At 49.7% G+C, this 24,011-nt stretch overlaps 1 protein-coding gene across 1 annotated transcript in view; it reads left to right on the top strand.

Moving 5' to 3' along the window:
• Nucleotides 1-24,011, top strand: part of PFKP (phosphofructokinase, platelet) — an 81,496-nt gene that overhangs the window by 21,771 nt on the left and 35,714 nt on the right. Inside the window, exons 3-13 of the mRNA XM_007465834.1 lie at nt 9,352-9,429; nt 12,081-12,270; nt 13,527-13,692; nt 14,714-14,758; nt 14,946-15,054; nt 18,413-18,508; nt 19,805-19,897; nt 20,511-20,636; nt 22,136-22,200; nt 22,701-22,770; nt 23,062-23,208. Of these exons, the coding sequence (XP_007465896.1) occupies nt 9,352-9,429; nt 12,081-12,270; nt 13,527-13,692; nt 14,714-14,758; nt 14,946-15,054; nt 18,413-18,508; nt 19,805-19,897; nt 20,511-20,636; nt 22,136-22,200; nt 22,701-22,770; nt 23,062-23,208 (1,185 nt within the window). The remainder of the gene's footprint in view (nt 1-9,351; nt 9,430-12,080; nt 12,271-13,526; nt 13,693-14,713; nt 14,759-14,945; nt 15,055-18,412; nt 18,509-19,804; nt 19,898-20,510; nt 20,637-22,135; nt 22,201-22,700; nt 22,771-23,061; nt 23,209-24,011) is intronic.

Genomic DNA, 24,011 nt, shown 5'->3' with positions numbered 1-24,011 from the left:
CCATTATTAGGTGGCTGGTGGTGCCACTGGCATCTTGTGGGCCAGGGATGCTGCTCAACATGCCACATCGTGTAGGATGCGTCAGGGATGCCGAGAGTCGGTGATGCCCTGCCTTAAACCAAGGGCCGCATATGTGTTTGGCATGAAAGTCGGTGGGAGGAGTGGGGGGGTGGGGCATCTGTGGGTACTGCAACCAATGTAGTGTCTGATCAACTTTACATCATCTTTCTCAGATCAAAGAGTTTTGTTGTTTTTGTTTTGGTTTTAGTTTTTTATTGGCACTGTGTCCTGTGGCTGTGTCTGTATTCTGGGGACATTGTGGTGTATTTTGACTCATACCTACCAGACTTTGCACATTTCAAAATGAAGGAATTGAGGGGGGATGTATCAGGTGGGCCTGAGCCTACCAACACTTGGACTCCCTTTTAAGAACATTTGGGCTCACTTTGGAGAAATCTCGACACAGAGAAGCCAGATTTATTCCCACGTTGCCAACCAGAAAGGGTTCCCGGGCCCACTTTACTCATGGGTAACGGGGATCTTATTCTTGATGTCCTGGGGCCGCACTCTTCACGTCCTCTCAGGATGAGGGTGAGTGGGGGTGAGGGGACGGTCGGCTGGTAGGAGCCCCGCTTCCTGCCCTCCCTCAGGTGGGCCGCAAGGCGTCCTGAGTCTGAACAGATAGACCCCCTTTAAGGGAGCAGGGAATTCTGTGGTTCCTCCGTCAGGAAGATGCCAAAGAGAACCCTTGTGTGGAGCAGCATCGGAGTGATTCTGATTCTCATGATAACCGCTTTATGGGCATCTCAGGGCATCCAGCTGAGCACAGCCTTTGTGGGTCGGCCCTAGGAATGGTCAGAACTTTGAGGTTCGTATGTTCTGGAGGGAAATAGAAACAGCCTAGAGGTGGACACAGTTGAACCGAAATCGCCTGTTAGGAGGTGATGCCGTGCTTCTCGTGACACCCCTCCCCAGCCCCAAAAAGAGTGATTCTAATGAACGGGGCCTGTTGTTTACGTCCCCATGGAAGGGGGTCCTCAGTGTCAGCCTTGCCTCAGGGATCACTCAACCCAGGGCCTGGGCACTGACAGTATCAACATTATCTCCCTAAATCCAGTCGTCCCTTCGCTACAGGTGTAACGACTCTGCATCTGTAATTCTGGAATCCAAAAATCTCTAAAATCTGCCAGTTTTTCCTGAACTCATTTGGGCAGCAATCCTTGGTGGAGCTGCATGTAACCCGGACTTGCCCTCTAGTGTGACTGTCCCCGGGGCAGTGGAGTGGGGAGGAGGGGAATGGGGAGGCTTGTTCACGCTGCTGACAGTGCCAGGTGACACGTAATGTCCATACTGCTCCTTACAATCCCAGCCTTCCAAATTCTGGCACGCTTCCCGCCCCTAGGGTTTGGGGAAGCGATTGTGGACCCATATATATAGCCAATGGCTGGGAATCAACACGTTAACCTTCTGGCCCTGCTTCCTCATCTGTCTGGTGAAAATCATATTTGCCCTTCCTGCACTTGGAAAAAATCTGTGCACAAACCAGGCAAGGGGACCATGATGCTACAGGTGGCTTCGACTCCTCTGGTTGTTGCCAGGCACAGAACTAGGGGCTCAGGTGAATCACTTCCCTGTGGACCGTCTCAGGACTGTGGACGTCCACATGTCTGCAGTCTGGGTCACGTCCCTTCGGGCATGGCTTCCTTCCTGGCCACAGCAGTGTTGGCACCTGCAGCTGGAGGATCTGGGGGGTGCAGGTGCTGGGCTGTGCACCCTGGTTAGAGCCTCTGCCCACCGGAAGCCAGGACCACCCCCGAGCCCACAGCAGTGACAGCTAGAAATGTCTCCAGACGTCAGCAGATGTCCTCTAGTTGGGGGCCACCATCCTATACCCACTGGGGCTCAAATTTAGAAGACGTTTGGTTTTGTGTGTGTTTTTTTTTAAAGAATCATTTGGTAATTTATCCAACACGTTTGTCCATGCCTAGTCTAGTTTCTAAGTTCAGCTAGAGCTTTCCAGGTTACCAACATCAAACCAGTTAAACAGGTCAGCATCGATTATTTATATGGAGGTTCTTTTGCTTTTTCTTGAGTAGAAAGCATGTGGGAAGCATATTGATCGGAAAACACTGGTATTTCTGCTAAATGTCTGGCACGGGATTTGTTCTGTCTGGCTGCCACCAGGCCTGCTGTAAATCTGGGACAAGTCTACGTGTGATACATGCCAGCCCTTGGGCGCCATTCCGGGGAGAGATGGGGCGGGGTGTGGATTAACCCATTCTTTCCACCTACCAAGCCACTTGTAGATTTATTTCTGTTTTTTCATTTTAAGATAGGGGTTTTCCTTAGAAACTTACAGGTGCCTTAAGCTTCTTGGAGACAGTGAGGGCGAGTACCTTACATACCTTTTGCAAAAGACTGTGCTCAGGGTGGACTGTCTCAGGTTTAGGTGGATGAGAAGCAGGGTGGGGAGAGTCCTTACCTGCTGCTCTGATCTCGGCTACAGAAATAGTCTAGATGTGTCTCATTTAATATGCAGGTTCAACATCCTATTAGGTGCAGATTTTCCTGCAGATTAAAAGAAGTCATTATTCTTATTATAGCTTAAAAGTCTTAAAAGTCTTTCCTCTTTAAAAGAACTCTTAACGGCTTGGCCCTACTCAAGCCCAAGCATTTGTGAATATCAGGCCCACCCATCGTCACCCATTGAAGAAAGGCTAGGAGTAGAGCATCACTTTCAGCAGCTAATCTTATTACAAACACATTCTAAATGGGTGAGGTGAGTCAGGACTTCCTACTGTAAGAGAACAGGGACATCAGAACAAGATCTGGGGCTAACATTCTGGTTTCCTCGGCCATCACAGGAGGTCCAGTGAGCGGCTTTCTCACGGGAGCCCTGGGTCCCTCTCGGACCAGCCTGGAATCTGAGCTGCACTTGGTCAGGGCCCTGAGCATCCCGGCCTGGCATCCTATGATGATGAGCAAGCTTTAGTTGTCAGTTAATAGACTGGTACACTGTCTCCCTTCCTTGCCTCTGTTTGCCACAACGGCACATTATTTTTCTTCTTGTATATAGTGAGCTGCCCACTTTCACAATTTTTCAAGTGAGAAATGTCACATTGTGACCAAAGGACAACAAAAACTCACTTTCCCAGCGAGGGCAGCTTGGGCCGTCCTGCCCAGAAGCCGAGGTTCTGCTCTTCTTTTTTTTTTTTTTTAATTTAATTTAATTTATTTTTTATACAGCAGGTTCTTACTAGTTATCTATTTTATACATATTAGTGTATATATCTCAATCCCAATCTCCCAGTTCATCCCACCACCACCTCCGCTCTTCTGTCGGAACCCCAGGCTCGTCCCTGCAGGGGATTCGAGCAGGAGGGAGGGAGGGAGGGAGACGCAGGTGGCTTTGCTGGGTGTCCTGTGATCCTGGGATGTGTGGGCAGGACAGATGGTAAAGCTACCCACCCGCACAGGGAGCAGGTTAGAAGGTCAACTTTGGGAACGTGTCTGGCTTTGTCACCCCTTTGCTCTCGCCTGCGGTCACCACCCTCACCTGCGCGCCAGTAGTTCCGTGAAGGCCAAGAGAGGTGACCAGAATCATGTTGTCTCATTTCCTTGAGATTTTACACGTACCATTTCTACATTTTAACTTCTTTAAAGACAGAACTCCTTAACCACTAACCGCCCGTCTAAAACTTATAACAGTGATGCCAGAAGGTGTAAGTAGAAACTTTGCTGTGCAGCTGGGAGAGCGGTGCCGCCTGGCCCTTTGGCTGATGTGCCCCTTGCTGGATTGGTTGAGTTCTTTAATTCACAAAAGGTGGATGACCTGGGGAATGCAGGGCGAGCCCTACCTTCTCGGTGGCAGGCTGGCTTATGCACGCCTGGAAGAGTGAACTGTTACGGCCCTGAGCACCCTTTTTTTTTTTTTAATAGATACTCTCTACTTGATACCTTCCTTTCTTTTTTTTCTTTCTTATTTTTAAAATTAAATTATTTATTTATGGCTGTGTTGGGTCTTCGTTTCTGTGCGAGGGTTTTCTCTAGTTGTGGCAAGCGGGGGCCACTCTTCATCGCGGTGTACGGGCCTCTCACTGTCGTGGCCTCTCCTGCTGCGGAGCACAGGCTCCAGACGCGCAGGCTCAGTAGTTGTGGCTCACGGGCCCAGTTGCTCTGCGGCATGTGGGATCCTCCCAGACCAGGGCCCGAACTCGTGTCCCTTGCATTAGCAGGCAGACTCTCAACCACTGCGCCACCAGGGAAGCCCCCTGAGCACCCTTTTTAACTGCGTGCCTGCCCCCTTCCAGGTCCAGCTGAATCCTTCCCATGTGATCTGGCTTGATCCTCACACTGTCAACATCTGCCTTGGGCTTAGACCACCTAGCTCTAGGTACCATTTTAGTGCCCAAGTTGCAAAAAAGATCATCTCCCTCCCTGCCTCTGCCCTGCCCGCTGATACCACTAATTAAGTACATAATTTACTGTGAGAGAAGAGGGCTGGCTTATGCGACTGGCTTTGTCCTGCTGTGACTTTTGGTTTATAACATACCAGGAACTGTGTATTATGAGCTTTGGCTTAAAAAAATCTAATAGCACCAGAGGGCTCAATAAATCATTGGCACAAAGTTCAGGGCTGTACCATGACTCGTAGTGTTGTAACCCGTTCAGAAGTTTGGAGTTGACCAAATCTCACCAAGGACAAACCCAAAGGCATTTTCCCCAAAGCTGTGAAATTAGCAAGCAGGAGTGACTTGGTTCCCTGGACCAGAGCATCTGTGCATTTAGAACCTAGTGGGGGCCGAGCAGGCTCTGGGTGAGGGAGGAAGTGTGTGATCTGAAGTTCTGCGCATGAGTCTCCTATGCGCTGAATAAACTCATGATTCCCAAACCTTGAAAACCATCAACATGGAAAGCCGTTACCACCTGTCTCTCCTGCACCCACACCTGGCTCGGCACAATGCACTTACTAACCCTTGAGCAGTTCAGAGCCAACCCCTCTATGTGCTGGCTCTTAAATCCTATAAGCGAAAAGTTTATTAAGGAATTAACTTGGAAAACCTTCATTCTGTAGGAAACAAACACAGGTATTTACTTGGAACCCCTGGAGAAGTCTCTGAATGTCAGTGATAACACACTTCAAAAGTGTTTTCTAGATACTGTTATCTTTTCAGCGATTGTTTCCTCTGGTCCTTGGAATGCTTGACATTCAAACAGAGTTGCTGACTGAAGAATCCAGGATTCGGGAAAAGCATCACCAAGTTGAGAAGACATGGGGACCCATCCGACACATTTCTGAAACAAAAAGCCAAGACTGAACGGAGCAGAAGCATCTTACCTGGCTTCAGTGCAAGAACTGGCCTTAAAGCTTCTGTATTTAATCCAACTAATTCAGTGGGCTATAAGTAGAAAGGACTAGAGGCGGGCTATTAGACTTCGTCTCTTTGAAAGTAATCAGAAAAATGAAGGCAAAGTTGCCATCAGGCGGAGTTAAAATACCAGTAATTTTCTTTCACCTTCACCTTTGTCTTCAATTGGTATATATTGCAAATATCTTTTAAGTTTTATTAAGGTATAATCGATATACAAAGGACTGTACATAGTAAATATGTACGGTTTGAGTCTGGACAAATGCAAACACTAGTGATACCATAATTATATATAGATATATACCTCCCAGAAAAAATGAAAATAAGATAAATTAAAAAAAATTTTTAAGCCAACTTTATTATATCATAAAACTGTAAATTCTCTCTCAGAAAACAATAAAAATGAGATAAATTAAAAATAATTTTTTAAAAAAAAAGCCAACTTTGCCATAGCTCAAGATCGTAATTACCCTCTGGGTCTTTAATTTTAAACGATACACCTGCGATTTCTTATAAGAGCAAGCCACCCACAGGTGGACTAACTCTTAGCCTATTTAGAACAGATATAACAAATGCCTATAAATACCCCTACATGTGGCAGCGTCTCCTACATAATCATTTGGGAGACTGTGCCTGTTTGGTTCAAAACAATCCCAGACAAGAAGTCAAGATGTTTTCAGAGCCTCTGGCACATTCTTAGACGGATCAGCGCTGGATTTGATACAACCAGCCGAGGGTCTCCTGGGATCACCTTATGAACCAGGACCAACGAGACAGTGTTACTTTTGGTCCAAAGCTAAGCGTGGCTTCCAGTGTTTTATGGTTTGCCTTTCTTGTGTGAATCACAGAACTGGCTCAGAAGGCGGATCCTGAAACAAAATTTGAGAAAGTATTTGGGGCTCTAGCTGCGTCACAATGAGTGTTCAACCTTCTAAGGAGACTTGAAAAACCTCCTCTGAATTTATAAATCATGGTACATTTGTGTAAAACTAGTCTCCCTCACTTAGTAACATCTTCTATGTCAGCAAAAGACAACTTAAAACTGTAGTTGGTAGTTATTCTTCAGATGTTCCATGGGCCTAACAACTTCACAAACTACAGAGTGAGTGAGTCATTTCCTATGACCCAGCCCATGGGCACAATAGAGAGCTGCTTTGAGTGCAACACTCGCAAAATCATCCACTTTCTTAGTCACTCTTTATTGTATGTATTTAGGCTACACAAAATAAGCAGATTCTTTCTGGAGAACATTTTACTTCTCAGAATAAGCGTTATGGTCTGGAGAACGGTTTGCCATGTTCTCACTGTAGGAGCAAAGGGATTTGCAGATGTTTTTTTATTAAATCCGTATTTAAATTCTCAGAAATAATCAAGGGGAAGGAAATGTTTCCATTCCCCAGAGGGCAGGTATTAAGCAACTAACCGTCCTGGTGCTTGGCTAAGGAGCAGGTGCTGCAGGAATCATCTAGAAGTTGCTGCTGTCACCTGCACGGCTGACACAGCCCCACGGCAGTCCCTGACCCTGTAGCTATGTCGACGTCATCCTTGTAAGCATCCTTGTAAGAGACTAGGGGACTGGTTCCCTAGTCTCTTTATTTACCTAGGGCTGAGTGTGCAGAAATCTCCCTGGTGGCTTTCAGTGTGAGGGCATTAGAAGATTTTCACTATCTGTTTTGTCAAGGCCTTCGGGTCAGCCCAGTTCCCCATCCTGCTCTGCCAGAGTCGGTCTGGGTTTGTGCCGGCTGTTCGGACTGAATTACCGTCAAGTTTCCTCTCATTCTCAGAAGCACTTGGGTTTGGATGATTAAACATCACCACTCCCCGCAGGGTGCAAGTCAGCACAGCAGTCGAAGGTCTGAAACTTGGCCCCAGGCCCCGAGGCTGCTCGCCTTCTCTTTCCCTGCCTCCCAGGCATCTTGGAAACGAAAGTCCACTGACTGTGGTTTGTTCAGTTGCCCTGTGCATGCAGGGTGAGCGTCATTCCCACCAGAGGCCTGGGGGTCTGGAGGAGGGAGAGGTCATGGAAAGGGCAGCCCTAAGGCCACATTCTCCCTCTCTCCCGTCTATCCTCTGCCAGTATCTCTGATCCGCGTCACCTGTCACCTACCGTCGGTTATCTGTCCGTTATCTGTCCGCCACTGTCTAGCTGCCTATCATCTGTCTGTCTGCCTTTTTTTAATATTCTGTGGAAAGAAGCTCCCTGGGGGCCACTTAGAAGAGGAGAGGACCTTGTTTTGCGCCCGCTCCTGGAGCGGCAGGGTGGTCTGCGGGCCAGCCTGTCCCAGGTAACTTACATGGCGGGATGCGACTTAAACAACACCTCTGATAAGCGCTTCCTCTCGGGGGGATGGGGGTGCTGGATCACATCACACTCAAGCTTGTCACCCTTGCCCTCCACGGTAACAGCCATACCAGGCTCAGTACTTTAAATGGAACAGGCTAAAAATGTACACCGTCTCCGGTTTCCAGAAAGCCTTAGGGAGATGGGGACAAAAAGATAAAAGCAATCTTAGAGTTGGACCGAGGTGTGTCTGGAGGGGAAGTTCCACTGCTTCTCCGTGAAGGCCAGGCTGTGCGAGTCCCTGGCCCAGCCCGTCCTGAGGCCGAGGGAGCATCTGTCACGTGTGTAGCACTAGACTGTACACACACACGGGTATAGATGTATTTCTATACAATATTGATATTATATGTATTGCATTGTAACTAATATAATGTGTGTAATATAATTATACTGTATATAATGAATGATATATATAATGTATCAATATATAAATATGTGCATGTGTGTATAGTCTTGTGTTAATATATGTGACAGCTAGGAAAGGAAAAGAGCATGGAATCAAATTGAAAAGGGAGAAGCTGAGAGCAGGTTCATTTATAGAATGTACAAAAGTTTGATATATAATATGTGTATATTACATATGAAATATATAAATAATATGTCTATAATCTAGTGTTAGGTTTTATAAAATAGTGTTAAACATAAGAATTATAACGTCATATATCATATATAATATGTATTATATTTTGTTGGAAATTTTACACCTATAAATATGCAAATTGATCACCCATAAAGGTGGCTGCACTGGTGATTAATTTTTGCTCCATACTCCATGGGCTGTTTCATTTTTAAAAATCTATATTCCTTTTTTTCCTTCCCTCTTGACTTTCATTAGGCAGGAGGTAGGAATCCACAGCAATAATCTGTTATGATAAACTTTTCTAAATGGCTGATGCCTATTCCTTTTCAGGGGTAAATGCCCTGGAAGGTGAGTCACAAAGATAGAGATGCAAATGAACATTTCTGTCATTCCTTTTTAAAAAAAAAAAAAAAAAAAAAGTATTTATTGGGCTGTGCCAAGTCTTAACTGTGGCGCAGGATCATTCTTGATCTTGGACCATCTGTGGGGAGAATGAGATGCATTTAGAGTTGAAATGTAATTGTCTTTGGTCAAATGTGCATCGTCATCCAGATTCACTCAGGGTCTCCCCTCAGTGTAGTAAACTGGCACTAGTTGGAAGGTAAGGCAGATGAGGATGGGGTGACATCCAGCTGTGCTTTTAGACCCTATTTCATGTGTGTGGAGAGTCGCGGATTACCCGGCAGATGCTTTCCTGTACGCGGTGTGATTGACACCACTGCTCTCCGTGAGTTTGTGTTGCGTCACCAACAGTTAGGGTAAATACGTACCTTTTCAATCTCTCAGGAGCCAGTAGACACCAGACAAACTATCTGACTCCCTGTGCTACTCTGGATGAGTCTGGGTGGAAATTCCCAGTGCTGGAGTTGAAACTTAAGAGGCTTTCCCACAATGTATGGCTTGGAAGGAGCGCTAGTGTTACGCTGTGTCCTCTCACCATAGGGCTCTTAGGAATTTGGATTCATTGTCATCGGAGTTTCCATTTTACGTAACTCGTGGATCAATTAATGTCTCAACACAGTTGAACCCAGTCTTAAAAAGATGTTCCTTCCCTCCCCCAGGGTTACCAGGGCATGGTGGATGGTGGCAGCAACATTGTGGAAGCCGACTGGGAAAGTGTCTCCAGCATCCTGCAAGTGGTACGTGCTGAGCTTCCATCCTGCTTCTCTCTCTGAGTAACTCTGGTTTGAAACCTCTTGTGCTTATGCTCCAGTAATACCTACAACAGATTAAAGTGCTGCCTGGCATCATTCTTATCTACTCGCATGAAAAGAAAACATTCTTAATTTGCCATTTAATTAAATTTTTTAAGAAGCTCTACATCATGCACACTAAGGAAATATCCTTGCAAGAAAAAGTTACATGTGATGGCTAGTGGCACTTGAAGCGGGGGATCTGGTATCTTTTTTTAGAGCAGATTAACGTTGAGGCCGTTTTGGTTTGTTGGTGCTGTGTGTTTAGTGGCAAATCTCCTTGCCTGTTGGGTTTTGGGAGTCATTTGGCATCAGTATAACAAAGCATGGGAAAGATCCCGACTGGCAGCCTCCAGGGGCTGTGGATCTAGTGGGAACACAGCATCCCTGTTCTGCCCTGACCCAGACAGGGCTGATTTCCTTGGTGTGCACAAGGATGAAGTAATCACCACTTCAGGCAAAACAGTTGCTCACATGGAACTTAAAGGAACCTCTTGCCTGAATATTTCATGCGTAATAAATTCCTGGAACAATGTAGCTTAGTGAAGACTCCAAGTCAGTTGAGAAATAGATTACATGGAAGGAATGGATTTCATGAAAAGCTCTTGCGATTTGATCTCTTGAAATGTATGTATTCATGTGTGACTCATGTTGAGTATTTTTTTAATTGAAAGAAAAGAGATCGGTCCCATTCCCTCTGAAGGTGCTAGTGCAACAGAAGAAGGGCTGAAAAAATATGGTATATAGATATAAACAGGATATTATTTGGCCATAAAAGAGGAAGTCCAGCAATGTAGGACAACATTGAGGACATTATGTTACATGAAACAAGCCAGCCCTGCATGATCTCACTGATACGTGGATCTAAACAAGGCAAACTCGAGAGAAACAGAGTAGAATGGTGGTTGCCAGGGAGTGAGGGGGTTGCAGAAGTGCTGGTCAAAGGACACAAGCTTCCAGTTATAAGATGAATAAATTCTGGATCTAATGTACAGCGTGGTGACTGTAGTTAACACTACCGTATTATATACTTGCAAGTTGCTTAGAGACTAATGTTCTCACCACACATACACACACACACACACACACACACACACACAGGTAACCAGATGAGGTGATGGAGGTGTTAATTAGTTTGATCATGGTGATCATTTCACAATGTGCACCAATATTGAGTTATCATGTTCTATACCTTTAAAAATATAACCATGCTGTATTATATATTTGAAGGTTCTCACCACAGAAAGGTAGCTATGTGGATTGATAGAGGTATTAACTAACCTTATGGTGGTCATCATTTCACAATATATACATGTATCAAATCATCACAGTGTGCACCTTAAACTTACAAATGTTGTATGTCAATTGCATCTCAGTAAAGCTGGGGGGGGGCGGGGGCGGATGCTAGTGGGGTGTGAGTTGCAATGCCGGTCACAGGAAACCCACGTGTGAGGAGAGCATTTCCACTCTGCTATGGTGATTGTGAAGAAAGATAGGAAATACAAGTATGGTTGGTGTGTGTGTGTGTGTGTGTGTGTGTGTGTGTGAGAGAGAGAGAGAGACTGGTGTCCACTTCTTTGCAACCCACTCGGTCCTGGGTTTCATTCCTGGGGCCCTGTCCATGTTATCTCCTCAAAGTTTATGGGTTGCTGACTTCCTGTTGATAGAAATTATATGACCCTCTAATCGCTCTTGGTCAAATCAAAGTCCAGAGGACTGGCTTATCTTTGCTCTGCACCCTGCACCTTCTACCCAGGCTTCCCGGTGCTGTGCCAGATCCTGACGTCGCCCCTGTCACACTGACCGTCATCATTAACCCAGGATCACTTCTGCTGATGGGCACCTTGCTTTATGAAGCAGGCGTGCACTTGGAAGGTCATGCACACTGAAGTTTTATCAGTGTGTGCAGGGTTTGTGTAAAGGCGTCTTGAATTTTCCTAAATACAACTAGGGATCCTTTGCTTTTGAAAAACAAAGTATGAAAAATCATGATTTCTGTCTCCCAGAAGTTTGGATAATCCAGCTAAGATTTAAGCTTGAAAAAGGGGTGTGGGCAGGGAGGGGTGGGGCAGATCTTGTGCAAAAATAAATCCCTTTGGCTCACAGATTTCTACTTTGCTGGCACTTGTGGGGAGCCCTGACTAACAGAAGGGGAGTCTTATTACCTGGGGCCGCTGGACACAATGCTTCTCTGGCTGTGGCTGTTGACCGGCCTTGGGCCCATCTTAGGCTCAGAGAGTGTGCGGGGTCCAGCCCTCCCTGTGCTGGCGCAGCTTCCCCACGGGACAGCTGTTGTTACCTTGCAGACTCTTCTGCCTCCACGCATTTAGCTGATGGCTGCCGTTCATCCTTGTTTCCGTCCCCTACTCTGTTCACCTTGGGAATGATGCAGCGTCTTTAGCCATTGAATTCTGGGGTAGAGCTAAAAATGGGAAAACTCTAAACTTTCACAGTTGATCAATTCAAAAGATGAAAAGGAAGGAAACCTACACTTTGAAAGTCCTGTGGTTTTACATCAGCACTCACATGCACCAATCTGTCCATCTTTCTGTCTAAATGGGAGGAAATAGATAAACACGGTTTTCTTTCTTTTCCAGGGAGGGACCATTATTGGCAGTGCCCGTTGCAAGGACTTCCGTTCTCGGGAAGGCCGCCTGAAGGCTGCTCATAACTTGCTTCAGCTGGGCATCACCAACCTGTGTGTGATCGGCGGGGACGGGAGTCTCACGGGAGCCAATATCTTCCGGAAGGAGTGGAGTGGGCTGCTGGAGGAGCTGGCTCGGGAGGGTGTGTCTCTGTCTCCACACACATTACTCTCGTGGGGCTCTGTCTCCCCCATTCGTCTCCCCATCCCCTCAGAGAGCTTTGAGTTCATACATTCTGCCTGCTTAACTGTCCCAGAGGTATTTGCTGCTGGTGGCGATGCAGATCTTACAGTCGCCACCTCATCACTTATGTTCGTGCCTCAAATAATGACAGTAACGATAATAAGAATAACATTCATTCCGCCATCCTACATGCCAGGCACGGCTCCACTTTTGACATAGGTGGTTTTGTGCACTGCTTGTGACAACAATCTGAGAGGGTTTGTATCGACCCCCACTTTACAGAGGAGGGTCAGGGGCTCGAGGCGAAGCCAAACAGCCATGAGTGTGGCTCTGGCTCACACCTGTCCTCAGACGCCCGTGGCTGCCCCCCACCAGCTCCCCTGGGGTCTATCAGTTGTTACAAGACTTGAATTTAGATGGTAACGACCTGCTGCTGGATGGTCCTTTATCATAGGAAAGGATTTTCGAGAAACCTATATATTCTGTGGTTTTTGTCTTTTAAACATGTTACAAAATTCCACTTTAATATAAAATATGGCCAGTGGAAGCAAATTGAACTAATAGCAACCTTATGAAAAGCATAAACTTGCGCTAAAGCGATGACCCCAAGTTCTGTGACGTCTGTTTGGGGAATGGAGAGGGGCTGTCAGACGCCAGCAGCAAAGTACCTAATGATGTCTCTGCACCGTGCTCTGGTGTAAGGCAGGCGCGTGGGGTGGTAACTCAGGAGAGTGATAGCTGCCTCCCCCTTGACCTTGACCTTTCTGGTCCCATTTAAGCAGCTCTACCATCCCCAGTGGTCTTTCCTGAGAGCGCTAAGTAGATCTCTACCAACTAATTAGCCCCCATGGGCCTGTAAGGAGTCAATATACCAGTTGTACAATATTCTTTCAGACTTAGATCTGGGGTGGTGACGTGTCTTATTCGGAGCCAGGCCGTTTTCCAAGGCGGTTGCCAGACAGAAGTCAAATTGTATCCACCGATTGCAGCGTGCGATCCTTCCTTTAATTTTTACACCTGGGTCGGTGTTCTTGTCTGGGTGTCAAATGACTGCTCCTATCTTGTCCCCAGCTCCACCTTTGTGTGGCTTTTCTCTCTGTCAGTATGCAGGATCAGGTCGTGTACAGATCTGATGCGGTGGGTAGGAAACCCATGTCGAAATGTGCATTCCCCCCTCCCCGTGTCATCCTGGGCATGCGGCTTGTCCCTCCACAGGCAAGATCAACACGGAGGAGGTACAGAAGCACGGGTACCTCAACGTGGTGGGGATGGTGGGCTCCATCGACAACGACTTCTGTGGCACCGACATGACCATCGGCACGGACTCTGCCCTGCACCGCATCATCGAGGTGGTGGACGCCATCATGACGACTGCCCAGAGGTGGTGGCCATGGGGACCCGGTGGGCAGGCGGGCGGGCAGGCGGCCCTGGGCTCGAGACATGGGCTGCAGAGACCTCAGTGCCTGCTCTGGAAGGTTCCACAAGCCTTGTCACTTGATATTAGAAACAATTTTGTATTGGTTTACTTTTTATTTTCAATTTTCAAAAGTCACTGCTTCCCAATTATAAAAGAAAAAAGTGTTCATTGGAGAGAATTTAGAAAAAAGAAAAAGACAAAGTCAGCGTTACATAAAGTCCCACCCAAAGCTCTCCTGCAGGAATCACAGAATGTAAAGCCCCGAGTTTCCACAGCTGTCATCAGAGCTGGGCGACCATCCCACCTGTTCCGCTTCTCACCTGTGGGTTTCCCAGCATGTAGATGAGGCAGAGACCTGTCCCTGTGCTGTAGACTCACGGCAGAACCTTTACCATAATGCCTTCTGTGGAGCCCTTGGGTTTCCGAAGCACTTTCACGAAAGCCATGTGAGAGAGAAAATGGAACACGTGCCTCCATTTCGTGGATGAGGCACTTGCCACTGTCTCAGGGCCACACCCAGTGGAACTGCGACCGGTGGCAAACCATGTCCCCTTCGGGTTCCCAGGGTCACTGGTGGTGGTCAGTTTCCCGTTTGTGCAAAGGCTGTGGTCCCCGGGTGTGGACCTGACTCTGTGACTGTCGTGTCCTGCCTTGCTACGGGTGGTCTCCAACCCACGGTTGTGGCCTGAGAAGCAGCTGACGCTGCCCAGAAGAGCTGTTGTCTTGGGAAGAGCACACACGTGTCCTGGTAGCGTGAGCGTGTCTGGCACAAGCATACCTGCTATAAAACACAACTGGGAGGTGCTTCTCGCTGCCGCAGCCCCTTTGCTAGAAAGAGCTTGAAACACACTCACAATAGCATTTGCTTGTGTAGAAAGTGGGTCATTTGTGGGGCAGCTCAGGTACCTGCTGGAAACACAAAGCAGGCTTTTCTGTTTGCTTTCCCAGTGGTGCTAAGTGGATGTTTCCTTTATCTCTTTTCCAGCCACCAGAGGACCTTCGTCCTGGAAGTCATGGGGAGGCACTGTGGGTACGTACGTGCAGATGCGACTGGGATGGAGAGGACCCCCTAGCACAGTCCCTGCGGGGCCCCGCACCCTAGCACTAAGGTGCCAGGAAGGGTTCCCGAGGAGCCAGTGGCGTCCTGTCTGCCGGGGCCGGCCCTGAGCTCGGGGTGCCCTGCGCAGCCCCACGAGGTCATTGCTGTCTCCGTGCAGGTACCTGGCCCTGGTGAGTGCGTTGGCCTGTGGGGCCGACTGGGTGTTCCTTCCAGAATCTCCACCAGAAGAAGGTTGGCAGGAAAACATGTGCATCAAACTCTCAGAGGTAAACCCACGTTTTGCCTCTCTTAACTGCCAGCGATTCTGGTTGCGCTGCCCCGGCCGTGATTTGCGGTGGCCGTTAGCATGTTCAGTTTGGATGGAGTTTTAGACAGGTGACAGCTTTCTGCTCAAAGTGGCTTCAGGCTGGTTGCTGGGGGCTTCGACCCCTCACGCGTCCATCCACCTCCCACTGTTGCAAAGAGTGATTCGAGGGAAAACAGCTGAAGCTTTTGTGTTTCTCGCGCAAAGCAGCAGCTACAACTAAACAGAGGAGGTGATGTGAGAGTCCAGGGTCTGGGGAACATGGTGCCTCCCTGACCCCACGTAACAGGGACAGGAGACCTGTGTGTTGACTCCATCCGAATCCCCCATCTTGCTGTGTGGCACACGTGGTAACAGCTCCTTCCGCTGTGGGGTCCCCACTGTGCTGGCCTTGCTGTGGGTTGGCCTGCTGTCTCCTCTGAGCCAGGCTTTTCCTTCCTTCTGTCTGCGGGTTGCGCTTGTGTTTCACCCCGTGGATTATCAGTGTCGGGCAGATTTCCTCTAGTTAAGGCTTCTAACTAAGGCATGCGAGGCCTCGTAGAAAACAATGGTTAGCATTCGGGACAGAAATCCCAATGCGTATTGAATTTCTCTTCTCTTATTTTCATAACCATCTTATCGCTGTTCCATAGGCAAAAAAGTAAACATATGGCAGCGGTTAATTATCGTTGCATTCAGCAAACACGTAAGCATTGCATACAGCCAGGACCCATGTTTAATAAGATATGGCCATTGCCTTCAAAGTGATGGGTTCCAAGAAAGGAATTCCAGCAACAAATCAAATAAGCTTTGCTGACCCAGAACCTCTGTAAGAAACTGTTGGTAAAGCTGTCCTTTTACTAGGAAGAATCATGCACCCTTTGGAGGCTGGAGCTCTAGGCTGCAGCAGGCCAGGGGCACGTCCCAGGGATGACTGCCCATTGAAGTAACAAACGAGTTCATTATCTCTTGGTTCTGACCTGGGGACCTGGGCGGCATGCTGTGCCGGCCAGCTGGTGTGGTAAGGTACGTGGCTGGTTGCAGGAGTCAAGCACTGGCCCTCCTGTTAGGCAGGTCCTTCATCGTGGCGCTGAGGACATCTACTTAATTGCCATGCCACGGGGCATTACTTGAGGGACGTGCCTGTCCCTGCATCTGTCCCTTATCCTCCCGAGCCCCTGCCCTCGTTGACAGTGATACTAATGCCCTTAGAGAGCCGGAAGCACCCTGGCTGTCAGGAAGCGCCTGCCTGGTCAGAAGATCAGCAGTGAGGCCGTGGGGCTGATTTTTAGGTTTCTCCATTATTTCTGTAACTGTATGGTCTTATCTGCAAACCTCCTTGAGTTTCGGACATTGTAAAGTGCCCTGTTAGCTAGGACGTGTTTGGATTCCCCCTTAAGCGTTGGCAGAGTTAGGACTAATGGCTTAAGCTCACTTGGGTGGAAACACTCGATATTGTAGTGCCTGTCATTAATTTTTATTGGTTATCAGTGTAGCACTGTGAGAGTTCCTCTAAACACCTTACCAGATAATTGGCCCAGGAAGCAACCCCCAGAGCATCCCCCAATCATGGGCATTTCGGTATAAAGTTGGAAAAGACTCAGGGGTATCAGAAGTCCCAGGGCTGGATCCTGGCTCCGCCAGCCACGGGGCAAATGATGTTTGGTCAGATGACCTCCCCTTCATGTCCTAAGTTCCTCAGCTGTAACTCGGGGTCATACTGCTGCTCCTTAGAGATTTTGTGAGGATTCAGTGAACAAGTGACTCCATCCGGGTGGGGGACCAGGAGGCAGTCAATGAACTACACAGACAAGCTGGCTGTCTTCCCACCTGAGTGGGTAGGTGACCCCATCATTTTTAAATTTTTTTTATAAGTTTATTTATCTTTGGCTGCGTTGGGTCTTCGTTGCTGTGCCGGGGCTTTCTCTAACTGCAGCGAGCGGGGGCTACTCTTCATTGCGGTGCGCGGGCTTCTCATTGCAGTGGCTTCTCTTGTTGCGGAGCATGGGCTCTAGGCGTGCAGGCTTCAGTAGTTGTGGCTCATGGGCTTCAGTAGCTGTGGCTCACGGGCTCTAGAGTGCAGGCTCAGTAGTTGTGGCGTGCGGGCCTAGTTGCTCCGCGGCATGTAGGAACTTCCTAGACCAGGGCTTGAACCCACTTCCCCTGCATTGGCCGGCGGATTCTTAACCACTGCGCCACCAGGGATGACCCTGACCCCATTATTTTTATTTTTTAGCCACTTTGGAATGTTGTATTGTATGGATGGAGTATGGCTATTTGGCCAATTCCATATTTGTGGACCAGTCATTACTTCCATTTTTGCTCTTTCAAGTGATGCTAAAATAATCATTCTTGTTGTCATATCTTTATACCTTTTAGAAAGTACTCTGATTAATAAGTTCTTCAAAGGGTAGCACATTTTGGGACTTCCCTGGTGGTCTAGTGGTTAAGACTCTGACCTTTCACTGCAGGGGGCACTGGTTCGATCCCTGGTTGGGGAACTAAGATCCCGCATGCCACGCAGTGTGGCCAATAAAAAAAAAAAAGTGTAGCAAATTTAACATCTATCATAAACCAACAAGACAGCATGTGTGTTTGTGATGCAGGACGGGCCGAGCCCTCTTGGCTGACATTCTCAGGTGCTGCCCACTCTGGGCTCACCGCCCCACACAGCTCACACCCCCCAGAGGAGGGTCCTTGACTGGGGACTTGAGGGAGAACAGACTCACTGAGAGTGATTTGGGGCATCACAGGATGCTGGCCGTGAGCCTGGGAGCACCGTGGACCCCAGTGTTGGACGCTGCCAGCCTGGCTGTTCCTGCAGGGCGGCTCTGACCCCGCCTGGGCCCCACATTCCCCTCTGTGCCCCTCCTGCCCAGGCCTGGGGCTGGTGCTGCCCATCACAAAGGCGAGAATCAGTTTTTAAGCACTGATTTTTATTCTCCATTATTTCTGTAACTGTATGGTCTTACGTGCAAACCTCCTTGAGGTGAGGTGGCAGGAAGCTCTGCCTTCCAGGGGAGTTCTCGGGCCTGGTTTGCAGTAGAGAGCCCCCTCCCCGGAGAGCCCAGCCTCGGAGCTCATCACCGTCCGGGGGTCCGGGTTAAAGGCAGCGGGGGCCAGCCTCCGCCTGTGGTTATGTCACGGCAGCTTCTGCATCTGCGGGCCTGTCCCACCTGCTTACATAGGGTACCTTGACCTGCCTGTGTCCTTAGGAACCACCTGTGAAATCAGGTGACCGCTTCTCCCTGGAGAGAGGCCAGTTCAGGTGGGGCAGAGGCCCCTGTTGTGTCGTTAAGAATGGTTTAGGCATTTGAGGATTTCATCGTTTGTTTCTTTAGAACCGTGCCCGGAAAAAAAGACTGAACATCATCATTGTGGCCGAAGGAGCCATTGACACCCAAAACAAAGCCATCACCTCTGAGCAAATCAAGGAGGTGAGTGTCTCAGGCTTCTTACCCCCCGAGCCAGTCTAGAAACGGAAGATTTAGACACCATGGACAGGGCGGGAGTCTGGAACCATGTGCTATTATTTAAAGTTTTTTTTGTTCTTCTTGCTCATTAAAAATATTTTCTTAATGACTCATAACTTTATTGGCATCAGAATCATACAGCTCCTGGCTTCTGGTGAGTCCCTGCCTCTGGAATACTGTTGGGAATATTCCCAGAGGCCCTGGGCTCCCCCGACAGAGACAGAGGAAATGCGATCAGGTGGGGTTAGAAGGTTCCAGCTCTGGGTGGTGGCTGCCCAGGAGCTAAGAGGTCAGCAGAGTTCCCTCTCCCACCGGAGCATCAGCTGAGCATGGCCTTACTCACAGAGAAAGCCGCTCGGCTGGCTTTAGTCACTGCTCCGCCCTGCATGGAGGCAGACCCCACAGTCCTGTTGCCCGAGTCCTGTTGGGCTTGGTCGGCGGGTGCTGGCTTGTCTGGCCCAGGAGGGATCTGCTGTGCTCCCCGGTTGCCCAGGTAACTGGGCAGGTTCTGGACACAGTGCTGGGGAAACAGACTCAGGATCTGGTGGAAGCCACCCGTCAGGGCAAAGGACATCATCACCTTGGCTTTGCAAGTTGGTTTCTCTGATGCCTTTTACATATTTATTCCCTGACCAGCTTTTCACCTGATTATCAAAATATCTGTGAAAGTCATCTGCCAGTATTTATAGAAGTAATTGATACAGTCAGGGCAAAGATATTCCTTCCCACTTAATTGAAGTTGAGATTGGATTGTGGAATATTAGAGCCAAAAGGGACCATGGAATTCCTGTGACCAAGCCCCATCATTTTTATAAAGTAAGTAAGGGCCAATCAAGACAGGTAGCCTGTCCCGGCCACCAGCTGGGTTCACCTGGGCCCTGGACTGAGGGGACGCTTTGATTTTACTGTGTCATGCTTTTCAAATACAACCTTACAAATTCAAGGTGATTTCAGGGAAATGTTTATATTTTTACAAAGTATATGCTTGAAATACAAGCTATAGAAACAGTGTTTTTTTTAAATCGTGTTACTTATGTTCACTTGCGAGGTAGGAGCACAAAGGTTTTATTTGATGATAAAAGTATTCTTTAAAAAAATATTAATTTCAGCAAGCTGTTAAACATTCAGGAAGCGAAATTTAGAAACTAGAACATTCTTCAACATAGATGTGTAGAAAGGGGAGAGAGACCTTCCCCTGCTCCCAGCCCCCAGCCTTAGAACAAGCTGATGTGCCCGGCCTTGTACTGTGTTTCCCCTCAGCTCGTGGTCACACAGCTGGGTTATGACACACGGGTGACCATCCTCGGACACGTGCAGAGAGGTGGGACGCCTTCAGCCTTTGACAGGATTTTGGTAAGTGAGGCTGGAAATGGTCAGGCATCGTCACAAGGAAAGGAACACTTCTGGGATTGCAAAGGGACCAGTCTGCTACGAAGACTGGGTGATCTTGAGTAGAGCCATCGGTAAAGGGCATCTCTGCCCACAGCGCTGGGTGGCTTGTCCCTAGGGTGCTACGGCCCATAGTCTCATAGGGAGACTGCTAACCGAGGGGAGTTCCTAGGCCCCTGGTGACCCAGACACTGAGAGACCCCGCCAAACGTGGGGGACAAACCCAGAAGGTGGAAAGGGGGTGTCCACGGGCAGGTTTCTAGAAATGGACCCAGGGACCACAGAGACCCAGAGTCCAATTCTCAGTTTCCTGCTCCGCACGCCTCTGACTGCCCCGCCCTGCAGCGCTCCGGTTCCTAGCGGAGTTGATCTCGTTGTTGGAGGTGGGTTAGAAGTAAGTGGGAAGGGCTCTGAGTAACTTAACAGGGACTCGGTGCAGGAGAAGCGAGGGGGCCTTGAGGACGGAGGAGCTGAGAACACGGCTGGTCCCGTCTGAACGAGGGGGGCCTCTGTGGGCACCGTGCTGGTCTCCGGGCGGGCCCAGGGCCAGCTCCAACCATCGTGATGTCACTACCAGGCCAGCCGCATGGGGGTGGAGGCCGTGGTCGCCCTCCTCCAGGCCACCCCCGAGACCCCGGCCTGCGTGGTGTCGCTGAGCGGGAACCAGGCGGTGCGGCTGCCACTGATGGAATGCGTGCAGATGGTGAGCGTGGGGCTGGGCCCTGCCCAGCACGGGGGGCGGTGGGGGGGAACCCCCCCCCAGCACGGGCTGACGGCCTTCCCTGGGACCCAGGGCCCCCCTCCCCGGGCCCGTGACACCGAGCACGTGGGCCCCCTCCGTGAGTCTAGTCTGTCGGGAGGGGTTGTCCTCGGGGTGCCCAGGCGCTTCCTGTGGGCGGGTCAGAGAGGCTGGAGATGGCTCTGCAGGGACCGCAGGGGGATTCTCGGGGTGGGGAGGGCACCATCCAGCCTCTCCAGGGTCAGCTGCTCCCGCCCTCCCTTCCCCGAGGCCCTTACACCTGTGATGTGACAGGGATGGCCAACTCGGGTGACCCCAATGTGCGCCACCTCCTCCAGGTGTGGAGTGCAGGCCGGTGGCTGCGGGGAAGCGGGGGATGATTTTCCAGTTGACCGTCCAGTAGCTGCGACGGCCGTGGAGTTGCGTTAGGAATTGTTACTGTTTTTTAGTTTGCAAAGTCTATTCACGACTCTCATTTTATTTGGTCTTACCAGTGGCTCTGAGGTGTATGTATTTTATAACATGTAGAGACAGGTAATTAAGTAATTAAGTCACAGGACTTGTTGAAAGTAACCCCTCAGAAACATACTTTACAAAAGCCGATGGCAGTAAAGGAAGTCTCAGCGTGCGTGTGCATGTGTGTATGAGTGTGTGTGCACGTGTGTGGACTCTGAGGCTGTGGCTCAAAAGAACAGAACGTGGAATGATGAGCAGCAGCTTATTGTGAGCACATTTCTTCTGTTCAGTGTCTCTCTGTCCGTTTTGAGACAGCCAGCCAGTAGGTACCACTAGCTTGTCCTTGAATGACCGTACGTCGTGGCGTCTCAGCCAGACTGTTCACAAGGCCACAGCCATCCCCTCACTGACCACTGCTTGCCAGGTGTCTTCCTAAGGGCCTGGCAGCGTTGACCACCACAATGACAGTGGAAGTAGGGGCATTTTTCTCACCACACAGAGGAGGAAACTGAAGCTCAGAGCGATGGATGACTTGCCTGGGATCCTGAGGTTGAAGGCGGGGGGCGGGGGCGATGCTGGTCCCAAAGCGCTCTGCTCCCCAGGACAGTCCGCCCCCCGCCCCTGCCACAGCGTCACCTGCATCCTCTGCTCCCCAGGGACAGGGGTGGTTCTGTTCGTTCTCTTCTCACCAGCGTCAAATGGGGATTTTTCAGAGCCTGGCCTGGGAGATCTGCTTCCTTCTGGCCTCGCTCTCATGGGCCGGAATCCCTAAGATTTCAGGACCCGCTTACTCTGGCAAGGCCGGTGGTCCCACCTCGTCCTTTTCTACGAAGCAGCCTGGGTGGGCGGCCTAGGCAGTGCAGGCTCGCTGACCCCAGGCTGCTGGCTACAAGGTTGGATGTGAAGGGACCCAGATGCAAGGACCAAGCTGGTTCCAGGTCCCTAGCCTGGATCTGAGGATGCACCGTCTTTACATGTTCTTTCTTCCTTTCGTTACTTCCTTAAAGACCCAGGAAGTACAAAAGGCGATGGATGAGAGGAGATTTAAGGATGCTGTGCAACTCCGAGGAAGGTGAGTCTTCCGGAAAAAACCTGTTTTACTGAGAGCCTTTGTTCATCAGGCCTGGTGTTAGAATGTGCCTCCAGGCGGTGCTTGTTCTGTATCAACATAAGAAGTCAGAAATTGAGAGTATGCAAGGCACTGTTCCTAAAGGTCGATGGTCCGGGTGACTAATTACAGAGAAATTTATTTTTTGGTAGGGTGTGTGTGTGGGGGGGGGTCGTTTAGAAGCTGATGAAATTAGGATAGAGAGTGGCATGTGGCTGCTAGCATTTGGGGAAAGAAACTTGCTGCATCCTAAACGCCCCTGCCGGTCAGCCCCTTATAGGACATCCATTCCAGTCACTGGGAATACCTGAGGCTGCCTTCCCTGAGAGCCCGGACACAAAGCTGGCACCTGCGGGCCATCTGCGTCTGGCACAAGCGTCCTCTGAGGCCCCTTCTCCCCAGATGAGCCCATACTGCTCCGTCCACATTCTAACCTTTGGTCTGACACCGTCCTTTTCTTCTAGGAGCTTCGAGAACAACCTGAACACCTACAAGCGGCTCGCCATCAAGCTGCCGGACTCCCAGATCCCTAAGGTAGGAGACGTTGCCGTGCGCCACGTCCCCGCCTCCGGCAATGCCTGGCTCCTGCTCTGGCCTGGGTGTGCCCTTCTGCCCTGGCCAGTTCGGGTCTCGGCTCCCAGGAGACCACCCCGCACCCCACCGACCCTTTCCTCCTGCCCCCTCCCACCTGGGTGACTCGGATTTTCAGTTCTGGCGCCTGGGCCCCACGCTCAGCCCATACGCTCCGGCTCCGGGGTGCAGCGGTGCGAGCCGTATCCGCTGTGACCCGCACACACCCACACGCCCCCCCCTCCCGACTTACAGAGCAACTGCAATGTGGGCATCGTGAACGTGGGTGCGCCCGCCGCCGGCATGAACGCAGCCGTGCGCGCGGCCGTGCGCGTGGGCATCGCCGACGGACACAAGGTGTTCGCTGTGTACGACGGCTTTGAGGGCTTCGCCAAAGGCCAGGTGAGTCCCGGGGGAGGTCCTTGCTGAGAAGGCAGATTCCGGATTTCTCAAAGGTGGTAGGGAGGGCCTCTCTGGGGTCCGAGGACCCGGGCATTAGGTGGAAAGGGGAGCACGTGCGCACAAGGCTGCAGTGAGGTGTGCATGGGATGCTGTGGGTGATGCACAAGGCCAGCGCGCTGAGCACCCACTCTGATAAAAACCTAGGGAAAAGATTAGCTGCTTGAGTGCTTACTAAATACGCTTACTGCTCCTCTGCGATTTACTTACTATGTTAACCCATTTAAATCTCTCAAAAATCTAAGATATTACCCCATTTTCCTAATGAGAAAGCTGGGGCACCGAGACTTAATTCACAAGACCAAGGTCATAGGATGCAGGGTGCTAAACACGTGGTGAGGCTACAGACGCTATGCTCTTAGCCGGGTGTTTCCTGGTTCCCTCTCATCCGGGTTTCAGTTCTGCGGTTTGTTACCTGTGGTCCAGGAGTATTAAATGGAAAATTCCAGAATAGACAGTCTGTACGTTTTAAATTACGTGTCACTGTGAGTAGCGTGATGAAATCTCCAACTGTCAGCTCTGTCCTCCCGGGACATGAATCATCCTCTCGTCCAGGGTATCTGCCCGTTAGTCACTTGGTGATCAGATCAACCCTCATGGTATGGCAGTGCTTAAGTTCAGGTGATCCTTACTTTACTTAATAATGTCCCCAAAGTGCAAGACGGGTGATGCTGGCAATTTGGATATTCTCTTACTGCGCCTATTTATAAATTAAATTTTATCCTAGGCATGTATGTATAGGGAAA

The sequence above is a fragment of the Lipotes vexillifer genome, unplaced genomic scaffold (assembly GCF_000442215.2).
Source record: "Lipotes vexillifer unplaced genomic scaffold, Lipotes_vexillifer_v1.1 scaffold7, whole genome shotgun sequence".
Classification (NCBI taxonomy): domain Eukaryota; kingdom Metazoa; phylum Chordata; class Mammalia; order Artiodactyla; family Lipotidae; genus Lipotes; species Lipotes vexillifer.
The sequence above is the reverse complement of the archived record's forward strand: the minus strand, read 5'-3'. Positions and strand labels throughout refer to the sequence as shown.